Genomic DNA, 10,256 nt, shown 5'->3' with positions numbered 1-10,256 from the left:
ATCCGTGAATCGGTCCAGGTTGCTTCCCCTCCACACACACTTCACACCTACACACGCATCATGTTCAAGGACCGGGGAAGATGAAACTGGGCTTCGATTCACGAACACAAACAAACATACACATAAATACATACTTCATGTAAATAAATATAAAAAACTGGTCATGGAATCCACCACAGAGCCACCACCACACTATACAAATAAACACCTTCCAAAGAATGAGTGGCACTTTCTCAGGATTGCGGACCAGGCTTTTTATAAACACTTTTGTAAAAAACGTATTTTCTGTTCTTCTATATGTTGGATTCCAAGATGGCGACTCGATACGGTACATTTGCGTGTGTGTTGAGAGTGCCGCCGTGTAGTGTTAGTGTGGTGTAGTGTAGTTATTTGGACACAAATAATTTTAAAGCTAAGCAAATGCAATCCCTGCTGCAGAACTTTTCCCAGTGGGACTGATGGTGCATCACGGGAAACGCTTCTAACGTAATATTATCCACAAATGCGATTGTTTGCAGCAGCATTGAGGATACTTGCCACTTGGCTTTCTATCCTCAACAGGAACGGGACCAATGAGGAATAAATTCCAACTGTGTGTGTGTCTATGCCTGTTAATTGGCTTCTTTATTAGTTTATGTATGTACATGTGCTAATGTCGAGATAAATGTATTTTGTAGAGCAACAAAAAAACAAAAATACGAGGATTTCCTTCCTTACACCTTGCCACGGAACTTGTGATACTTGTCGTGATCCTTGAGCAGCCTGGTGTACATGTTCGCCCCCGCTGTCGTGTTGTGCCGCAGAATGAACTGTCCGGACCGGTGGTCGGTTATGCCAATCAGCTCGTGGCACACGCGCTCCATATTCACTTTGACCTGCAAATTAGAAACGACATGTCAGCCTCTCAGTCTGTTTCTCAACGGAGAAAATGCAATACCAACCTTCTCGAAAATGGTGGTTGGGCGCTCCGTTTCCACCATTTGATTGATGGTGAATGTCAGAAGGAACGGGGCGACTCGCTTCAAGGGCAGCGACTGTGTGGCACCAATGCTGGCCATCACCGTCGCCAGCTTGAGGCCCAGCTCGGCGAGTCCGTCTAGCTCCGACTCGGTGAGATCCTGGGCCCGCTGTCGGCCGGATCGATAGCCGACAATGGCCTTGATCAGAGTCTCACAGACGGCGGACAGCTGGCCAGCCCGATCGGACACCAGATTCGAATGCTGGCGCAGCAGCACCACACAGGTGTCAGTGAGCGCCGCGTAAAGTTGGCTAAAGTCGTTCCAGCTGCCGCCGCGCTCGATGAATTGATCAATGGCCACCACGCTCATGGTGCCGAATAGGTATTCCATGGACTCGTTTGTCAGCGGCACTGTCCGGTTGTTGGCCAAGTGGCGCTGAGCCTCCAGCAGGATGAGGGCGAGGCTCTTACTGTTGTGGCAATTGTCCTTCAGGCGTCCAGCCACATTGGTGCTGACAATCTCAAAATGTTTGTTGATCATCTGCCAAAAGGGCGCCAGGTTATCATCAGTTATAATTGAATGGGGATGGGGATCTATAGCCAGTGCAAACATGACTTACCGCTCCCTTGATGGTGCTCACAGAGCACTTGGCAATGAAGGATAGTATGGTTAGGACATTCTGAAGTTCAATACGCTGGCTCGGGTTCAGGGGCGAGGGTAAACCCTGCACCTCTGAGGTGAGCGTGAGCAGCAGCACCAACAGATCCTCTTTGGTCTTGTAGCCAATGATGAGCGGAAAGGCCAGCTCCAGGCAGTTGACATCCAAGGCCGCAATATCGCCGGCAGCTATATCCGCGTAGAGCTGCTTCCAATAGCTGCTCAGCACGAACTCTACTTCGTCTGGATCAAAGTGCAGCTTCTGACGATGCGAGATGGCCACATTGAGCAGTCTCAGCGCATGGGGATTCTTGTAGTTTAGCTGCACAAAGAAGGGAGAAACCTTTATTAGAGGGCGTTCCTCAGAATCAGGCACGAGCGACTCTCACCGAGTGTCCAATGTAGATCTTGCAGATACGTCTAAAATCCTCATTTATTGGTTCCTCCTCCTCCTGTGCCACCTCGGCTGTCGGGGTTGCCCTCTTCTGCTTGTCTGCCCGATTTATGCAGCTGCTGACATAGGTGCCGTAGCTCTTGATGGTTTCATCCACAAATTGTTTGTAGTCCGACGTTTCCTTCTTCTTTGATGGCCGAAACTTGTGCGCCACAATCTGGCCAAAGAGCTCGAGCAGCGGCTGCACCAGTCGCTGCATATGCTTGGCATGGGGTCCTGTGGCGGCCGCTGTTGTGTCAATGGCCAGCAGCAGGAAACGTAATGCATCCGCGGGCAGCTTCTTGGTGCCGCCTAGCTCCTCCTTAATGTACTGCGAGCAGCTGTTGAGGAACGCCTCGCTGCCAGCTGCATGTAGGCGGATGCAGCGAGCAAAGAGCGTCTCGTAGAACTTCCAGCCAGTCGCCGAGCTCGTGGCCACCAAGGACAGCAGCTCGCACAGCTGTGGAAAGTGGCTGCAGATGGCCAGCGGCTGACCAAAGTGCATCAGATCTGTTGAGTGCAGAGAGAGAGAGAACTGATTGAAGAATTGCCGAAGGAATGAGCTGCTACTCCACTTACCTATCAGCTGCTCCAGCACATCCATGGCCTGCGCCTGCTGTTCGCTGCGGCTCAGATCATGATGGAGGGCCAACAATGTCAGCCAGAGACGTGACTTAATCTTGCCGGGCAGCTCGTTGTGCTGGTGTCCTTGCAGGAACTCAATCAGCTCGTCGGCTGGGGGCAGCTGCAACTCCTTGCGGGGCGCTGCCTTCTTGCGAATGGTGGCCACCAGGTGGGCCTCCTCGGGCAGCTCTTCCAGCTTCAGTTTGGCCAGCAGCGAACCCTTCACATTGGCTGCCCGCACAGCCGCTGCATAATCGCTCAGTTGCTGGAGACAAAGCAGCTCCACGCACTCCGCATCCTCCATGAGCGTGTCCCGATCTATGTCGCTCAGCTTTTGTTGGATGCGCAGCTGCTTTTGTTGACGCGTAAGCATGTGCAGCTGCTGCTTGCTGACCACATCGGCCAGAGCCTCCTCCGCCAGCCAGCCGCTGTCGACCAGTTGCTGCTCCAGGCGCTGCAGGCGCTGGCCACAGGCGGTCTTGCCGAAGTTAAAGACCCGCTGCTGGATGAGCCGCCACTGATCGGGTGGTAGGAAGTTGCGGCGTCGCTGGGTGTGCGTCCGGGGCTTGGCGTCCGTCCAGTAGTGGAAAAGGAGCACCTCGTAGCTGCTGGCCCACTTCAGGCACTCGAGAAAGGCGTCCATGGAGCGACGACTGTGCTCCTGGCTGAGCAGCAGGCGTCCAAACCGCTCCAGCAACTCTGCCGTGCGATTCATCTGTTCGTCCACCTCCTCCAGATACAGATGCAGATGCTCGGTGAGGCGGGTGCCCTGCAGATACTGACAGAGCATCGCGACGATCAGCTCTCGGGCAAACTCCTGGTTCGCTGGCAAAATCTCCGTGGGTGGCGTGTCCTCCAGCAGCTCCACCAAGGCGTGCAGCAGCGTCTTCCAAATGACAATCGACGGCTTCGCCTTGAGCAAACCGACCAGCCCCGAAAAGGCCGCACCGGCCGTATGGCTGGGCCAGAAGTGTGCCAAATGCTTGAATTCATCGCTGCTCTGTCGTTCGGGCTCCGACACGCTTACCGCTGGCCCGCTGTCTGCAAAGATCAGGCTGATGAAATGCTTCTCCGCGTCGTCAAGGTCTTCGCTTGTCGATGGCTCCGGCTCCGTCTCGCGCTTCCTCTTGCCGGGCGCCCCTGTCGCTGGCAGCTGGTATTTGGCCAGCCAATCCTTGAGCGACTTGAGCAGGTTCATAATGAAGCGCTCGGATCGACTCAGACGCCGAAACATGTCCAGCAACAGGACGAGGTACGCGGAATACAGATGCTCCTCCTCGACGGTCTTCTTGGGTGCCGTCATCATCCAGATGGTTATCTGGTAGCTGCTCGACTCGAGCAACAGTGGATTCAGGCGCAGTGCAGAGCACAGCACCATCAGCACTGGCCGCAGATGCTGCTGCTTGTGTGCCTTGACCAGCCGCAGCAGTTGCTCCGATACATACACAAAGGCACTGACTTGTTTTCCATTTTTCTTTTTCTTCGGTTTTGGTTTTGCCTTTGGCTTTGTCGTAGTCTCTGTAGTCACATCCATTGCATCACTCTCCTCTTCAGATGATTGTCTTGGGTTTGTGTCTTCTTCATTGATCGTCTGCTGCTCCTTTGCCAGGGGAAATTTCAAGGATACGTCGTACTTGCGCAGAGTCTCCAGCAAGTAGGCAACGAGGATCAGGCTGTGCTGTGGCCCGGCGTCAGATTTCTTTTCGAGCACCATGCGAAGGAGTTGGGAGAGAGTGGCTGTGTTGTAGCGGTTGTTCAGCACGCTGCACTCGAGGAGCAGCAGCACCACGTGCAGAGGCTGCTTGGAGATGCGTTGCAGACAGAATTGGCCTTCGAACTGCTTCTCTAGGCCGGCCATCTCCTCGATGCAGGATGACTTCAGGTTGAGGATTAGCTCTACCAGGGGACGCACCGTCAGCCCATCGTAACAGTGTCGAAGCATGCGGACCTTCTGGGAGCGGCGAGCGATCTCAGCCAGCTGCTTGATCATGGCCACAACGATTTCCGCGTCCGTTTGCAACTCACCGGCATGTCCTTCAGCTCGTAGCTTCAGACATCTTTGCTGGCAGTCGAAGAGTGTGCCGTAGCAGCGGCAGATTAGTGGAAAGTCCGCTCGCAGCACATCTTGGAGCAGATCAAAGTTGAACATGCTCTGCAGCAACTTGAGGGCAGTGTTGTCCAGACATTTCGCGGGATCAATGTTGTCCAACAGCGCCTGGATCAATGAGGCCTTGCAATCCTGGCTGACCATGCCCGGCTGCGCACGCAGCTGGAACAGTCTCATCAGTTGGGCCACCGGCAGCTCGTTGCCGGGCAGGGACTTGGCCAGCCATTCTATGAACACTTCGTATTTGTTCGGATTCGTGTAGTCCACAGATTGCCACACATTCAGGCCAAACTCTACACGTTCCGGATACGGGGTTGCCTCGTCCGTCAGCCAGGCAATACATTCTGCACAATGGTACATGTTATTAAGTGTAAAATTCCGCAATAAGCGATTAATCTTACCTTTGCCTGAGCCCATGTTGTTTACTAACCAAAAGGCGCACGTGTGCCGCGCGACCAGTGTTGTTCAGCGCTGCCTAACAGTGTGACCAAGTTCGAAGCACGAACAGCTGTTGGGATTTTGTTTTCATTTTTAATTCACCTGAGCTGTTGCAGTTTTTGTTTTTTTTTTTTAATCTTTTTCGTACGGCTGGGGAGCTTTGGAAACACAGTCAACACGATGATACTACACTGTACAAGACTGACACAAGGCCCATCGAGCCTACTATTATCGAGAATCAACAGAGCTGGACCCGCTCTGAATTTGTACAATTCGTTGACGAGACCGCTGTTACGACGATACCAGTTCAACCTCCGGCCACCGCCTGGAATACCACAGCAAGCGAAACAGCGAACAACAATCCTGAGCGGTTGGAGTGGCAGTGCCTGTGCCGGCTTTGGCTCCTCTGTTCCAAGCCTGCGACGCGGCCTGGCACAAGGCGGCAAAGTGTTGGTCAAAAATGTTAAGAGTGCCCCAGCACAAGCCCGTTTTAAAATGGGCAAGTCCGAGATTGGGCGTCTGCTCGCTTTGGTCGCATCGGAGAAGTGGGTGCTCCTAGGTAAGCGAGCGCATCCCATGGCGTTCACACAAACCTCTGGATAATAAACCACATTTTCATTTGCATTTTGACAGCTGGTATCGCCTGCCTAGTGGTCTCCTCGGCCATCACCATGTCTGTGCCGTACTTTCTGGGAAGGGTCATCGATATGGTGTTCAACAAAACCGGCATAAACAACGATGCCCTAGAAGGACTACAGCAGTACTCCTTGATGCTATTCTTTATCTTCGTTTTGGGAGGCCTGGCCAACTTTGCCCGTGTCTATATGTTTGGAAATGCCTGTAAGTAGAGAGCCAGCATAAGGATTCTCAGTCCAGAACCTGCAATCTCCCTCACTCTCTATCTCTATCAGCTCTGCGCATTGTGCGCCTACTCCGCTCTCGCCTGTACGAATCGATGCTCATGCAGGAGGTCGGCTGGTTCGACACAAAGGGTACCGGGGAACTTATCAATCGACTGAGCAACGACACCTACATGGTTGGCAATTCACTGAGCCAAAATGTCTCCGATGGCCTCCGCTCTGTGGCCATGATTACCGTCGGTAGCGGCATGATGGTGCGTAACCCGTAAACCACCAAACTGCCATGTTTCCCCATCCTAATGCGCGATTTGATTGCAGATTTACACATCGGCACAACTGGCTATGGTCAGTGCACTTGTGGTGCCGGCCATGGCTGGCATGGCCATTGTATATGGACGCTACGTGCGACGCATCACCAGAAAGGAACTAGACAAGTACGCAGAGATAATGAAGTATGCCGAGGAGCGTTTCGGCAATGTAAAGACGGTGAAGACTTTCTGCCGCGAGCAGCAGGAGGTGGTCTCATTCGATGAGAAGCTAAATGAAGCACTGAAGATTGCCTACCAGGAGACACGGGCGCGATCGATTTTCTTTGGTCTGGTGAGCCCCACTTCTATTCCCAGTCCTTCCATGTCGTTGTCTGACCTTTATGCATTCCTTAGACCGGCTTCTCGGGCAACTTTATCATCATATCTGTGCTGTATTATGGCGGCACCCTGGTACTGGACAATGCGCTGAGCATCGGCGCCCTCACCTCCTTCATGCTGTATGCCGGCTATGTGGCCGTCTCCATGAACGGCCTGTCCAGTTTCTACAGCGTACTGAACAAGGGAATCGGCGCCTCGGAGCGCATTTGGGAGATTCTCGATCGGAAGTGCAGCATACCCATTGACGCGGGCCTCATGCCGGCATCCAAGCCCATTGGCGAGGTCGGCTTCCACAACGTCCACTTCACCTTTCCCTCGCGACCCGACAGCTACGTACTCAAAGACTTCACGCTCAGTCTGAGGCCCGGCCAGACAACCGCCATCGTTGGTCGATCCGGATCGGGCAAGACGACCATAGCCCTGCTCCTGCTGCGCCTGTACGATCCCCAGGGGGGGATGGTCACGCTAGATGGATTGGATCTGCGCACCGTCAATCCCCAGTGGGTGCGAAACAATGTGGGCGCTGTGAGCCAGGAGCCAGTTCTCTTCTCTGGCACTATACGTGAGAACATACTGTACGGTGTGAATGCCGGCGAGGACCAAAGCGAGGAGCTGCTGCAGCGCGTTGTTGAGGAGGCAAACATTGGACAATTTACCAGCAAATTGCCGGATGGCCTCAACACACTTGTGGGCCAACGTGGCATGATGCTCAGCGGTGGCCAGAAGCAGCGAGTGGCCATTGCCCGTGCGCTCATAAAGGTATGCTAGAATATTATCCTGTAAACCTCATCTAATGTCACATTTTGAACCCCCAGAATCCCACCATACTCCTACTGGACGAAGCAACCAGTGCCCTTGACGCCGTCTCCGAGCAGTTGGTGCAGAATGCCCTAGATCGGCTCATTCAGGGTCGCACCGTGTTGACAATTGCCCACCGTTTGAGCACAATCCGGAATGCTGACAATATTGCTGTGCTGGATGGGGGTCGGATCGTGGAGCAAGGCAACTACGACATGCTGATGGGCATTGATCAGGGAGCCTTTCGGGAGCTGGTGGCCAGCCAGGCATTTGGGGGTCGACCCTCGTGATTTTGGCGACTATTTTATAGAGTTTTGGGGGTGTAGGATTAGATAAGACTGGTGTTAGATTAGATGTGAAACTAGAAGCCATCGCCTGCCACACGGCTGGCTGGTGGCTGGTGCTCTTGGTTGGCGCCCTCAAGATCCAGGGGGCTATGTGTTCAAAAACATTTAAATGCTTTATTTAATCTAGTAAAATACAGAATTGACCGTGTTAAATGAGAAACGACTTTCAAATCGTATCGGAAAACTGCTTTAATTCAGATGTCCATCAGTGCTGGAAATGTACCATTTATAAAACAGAACAGTGATGGAACGCGAGCCAGTTCGCTCATAAATAATGTGTGTTGTTGAGTTTTCAAATTTTTTTATTGTTTTCGGTTTCACATTAATTTCCTCTAAACGTTCATCTTAAATCTAATAAACAGGCACAAAAATAAATGCAATAATTTCTTTGTATTTAGATTCTATCTATATATACGTCCTGTGCATATATCTAGAAGTTCAATACGTGGAACAGTTTCGCCTCGTCATCCTTCTCCTATTTCGTCATTCGTTTAGCCACTGCCCTACTTCATGGTGGGCATGGCCACGGCAGCCTGAGTGTGGGTCACATCGGTCTCGCGCCACAGCTGGGTGACGGTCTTGGTCTGGGTGTAGAACTTGATGCCCTGCTTGCCGTAGAAGTGATGGTCGCCGCGGAAGGAGCCACGTGTGCCGGTAAAGGAGAACATGGGCAGGGGCACGGGAATGGGGACATTGACGCCGACCTGCCCGGCATCGATCTCGTTGACAAACTTACGAGCAGCCGCACCGTTGGTGGTGAAGACAGCGGTGCCGTTGCCATAGGGATTGGCGTTTACAATGTCGATGGCATCGTCCAGGTTGTCGGCCTTGAGGATCACCAAGACGGGGCCAAAGATCTCCTCAGTGTAGCACTTCATGCTGGGGGTGACATCGCTCAGGATGGTGGGTCCCACAAAGTAGCCATCCTCGAAGCCGGCCACGCTGACCTTGCGGCCGTCGAGAATGAGCTTGGCTCCCTCCTTCACGCCGGATTCGATGAGGTCGTTGATGCGCTGGCGACTGGCGGCACTGATTACGGGTCCCACATCGGTGCCGGGAACATGGCCGGCGTTCACCTTCAGCTTCTGAGCACGCTCCACCAGATCGGGAATCCAGCCCTGGGCCTCTCCTACAAACACGGCCGTGGACAGGGCCATGCAGCGTTGACCAGCAGCACCGAAGGCGGCACCAGCCAATTGGTTCAGGGTATTCTCCTTGTTGGCATCGGCCAGGATCACGCCGTGGTTCTTGGCGCCCATGTTGCTCTGCACACGCTTGCCGTTCTTTCCAGCACGCTCGTAGATATACTTGCCGGCCTGATCGGAGCCTACAAAGGACACGGCCTTGATGGCGGGGGCATCGCAAATGAAGTTGACTGCGTCATGCTGGCCGTGAATCACGTTGACCACGCCCGGGGGGCAGCCGGCCTCGTTGAGCAGCTCCATCAACAGCATTGTGGCGCCGGGCACTCGCTCTGAGGGCTTCAGCAGCATTGTGTTGCCGGTGGTAATGGCCACGGGGAACATCCACAGAGGGATCATGGCGGGAAAGTTAAAGGGAGCAATGCCAGCGGTCACACCCAGTGGCATAACCAGCGAGTATGTGTCCATGTCGCGTGCCACATTGGCCACCGTCTCGCCCATCTGCAGGGAGGGAATGCTGCAGCAGTGTTCCACCACCTGGAGTCCACGCAAAACATCGCCCTCGGCATCGGCCAGTGTCTTGCCTTGCTCCTTGGTAATGTTCTTGGCCAGCTCGCCCATGTTATTCTTGATCAAAGCCTGCAGCTTGAACATGACCGCCTGACGGGTCAGGATCGACTGGCTGCTCCACGACCGGAATGCCTTCTTGTTGGACTCCAGCGCCGTTTGCATCTCATCCTGTGTGGCCTTGGGCACACGCGTCACCACTTTGTTTGTGGCCGGGTCGTGCACATCGATCCATTCCTTCGTCTTGGACTCGACGAATTTGCCATCGATGAACAGCTTGGTGGTGGGTGCGGCCGAGGAATAGGCGCGTTGTGTCAAAAAGCGGGCCTGCAAAGGGGAGAGAAGAATATACTATATGCAATCGCAGAGTGGATTCCATTTTATCTGAATTCCCTAACCTCAACTTGTACAGTTAGATGGTCTGTCTTAGGGGGGTGGGGCGATCGATGGCCTGATAGCATTGTCAAGGGGGGGGGGGGGGGGGGGGGGGGGGGCGGTGGGCGCCTCCACCGAGTGGTCTTCCGTCGGTCCGGGGGGCTGCGGAGCTCGGTCCGTGCTGACCCCTGTCACGTGCACTCGTCCTGTAACCAAAGACGCCAGTCAGTCAATTTCGTTGATTGCATATCTACTACGTTTCATTGATATGGTGCCGACTATTGTTTCTTTCGCATTCCGTT

General features: G+C 53.7%; 5 protein-coding genes across 5 annotated transcripts in view; 3 read left to right on the top strand and 2 right to left on the bottom strand.

The window, feature by feature from the left end:
- Positions 1 to 281, top strand: part of LOC117590830 — a 6,451-nt gene extending 6,170 nt beyond the window's left edge. The window contains exon 4 of the mRNA XM_034283807.1: positions 1 to 281. The gene's annotated coding sequence lies outside the window, so the exon portion shown is untranslated.
- LOC117590821 (carboxypeptidase D) overlaps positions 1 to 10,256 on the top strand; it is a 37,320-nt gene that overhangs the window by 1,090 nt on the left and 25,974 nt on the right. Inside the window, exon 2 of the mRNA XM_034283788.1 lies at positions 8,037 to 8,043. Within this exon, the coding sequence (XP_034139679.1) occupies positions 8,037 to 8,043 (7 nt within the window). The remainder of the gene's footprint in view (positions 1 to 8,036; positions 8,044 to 10,256) is intronic.
- LOC117590822 lies at positions 596 to 5,274 on the bottom strand. Its single transcript, XM_034283791.1, has 6 exons — positions 5,182 to 5,274; positions 2,629 to 5,124; positions 2,006 to 2,559; positions 1,579 to 1,938; positions 942 to 1,499; positions 596 to 875 (listed from the first exon to the last, which is right to left on the bottom strand). The coding sequence occupies exons 1-6, from the start codon at positions 5,195 to 5,197 to the stop codon at positions 714 to 716; spliced, it is 4,146 nt and encodes a 1,381-aa protein (XP_034139682.1). The 5' UTR covers positions 5,198 to 5,274; the 3' UTR covers positions 596 to 713.
- On the top strand, positions 5,358 to 8,030 carry LOC117590823 (ATP-binding cassette sub-family B member 10, mitochondrial). Its single transcript, XM_034283793.1, has 6 exons — positions 5,358 to 5,777; positions 5,852 to 6,058; positions 6,130 to 6,332; positions 6,397 to 6,678; positions 6,741 to 7,484; positions 7,541 to 8,030. Exons 1-6 carry the CDS (start codon positions 5,399 to 5,401, stop codon positions 7,811 to 7,813), a joined length of 2,088 nt encoding a protein of 695 aa, XP_034139684.1. The 5' UTR covers positions 5,358 to 5,398; the 3' UTR covers positions 7,814 to 8,030.
- The window catches only part of LOC117590824 (probable methylmalonate-semialdehyde dehydrogenase [acylating], mitochondrial), a 3,262-nt gene continuing 1,196 nt past the window's right edge, over positions 8,191 to 10,256 (bottom strand). Inside the window, exon 2 of the mRNA XM_034283794.1 lies at positions 8,191 to 9,906. Within this exon, the coding sequence (XP_034139685.1) occupies positions 8,374 to 9,906 (1,533 nt within the window). The 3' untranslated portion in view covers positions 8,191 to 8,373. The remainder of the gene's footprint in view (positions 9,907 to 10,256) is intronic.

Source organism: Drosophila guanche, unplaced genomic scaffold, assembly GCF_900245975.1.
Source record: "Drosophila guanche unplaced genomic scaffold, DGUA_6, whole genome shotgun sequence".
Lineage (NCBI taxonomy): Eukaryota > Metazoa > Arthropoda > Insecta > Diptera > Drosophilidae > Drosophila > Drosophila guanche.
The sequence above is the reverse complement of the archived record's forward strand: the minus strand, read 5'-3'. Positions and strand labels throughout refer to the sequence as shown.

Excerpts from the sequence above, each read along its gene's own strand:
- LOC117590822 (XM_034283791.1), bottom strand. Across the intron at positions 2,560-2,628 it reads TGTGCTGGAGCAGCTGATAG|ATCTGATGCACTTTGGTCAG; the intron begins GTAAGTGGAGTA and ends TGCACTCAACAG. Across the intron at positions 1,939-2,005 it reads AGATCTACATTGGACACTCG|CTAAACTACAAGAATCCCCA; the intron begins GTGAGAGTCGCT and ends TTCTTTGTGCAG.
- LOC117590823 (XM_034283793.1), top strand. The coding sequence starts at position 5,399 with ATGATACTACACTGTACAAGACTGACACAAGGCCCATCGAGCCTACTA. Across the intron at positions 6,059-6,129 it reads CTATATGTTTGGAAATGCCT|CTCTGCGCATTGTGCGCCTA; the intron begins GTAAGTAGAGAG and ends TATCTCTATCAG. Across the intron at positions 7,485-7,540 it reads TTGCCCGTGCGCTCATAAAG|AATCCCACCATACTCCTACT; the intron begins GTATGCTAGAAT and ends TTGAACCCCCAG.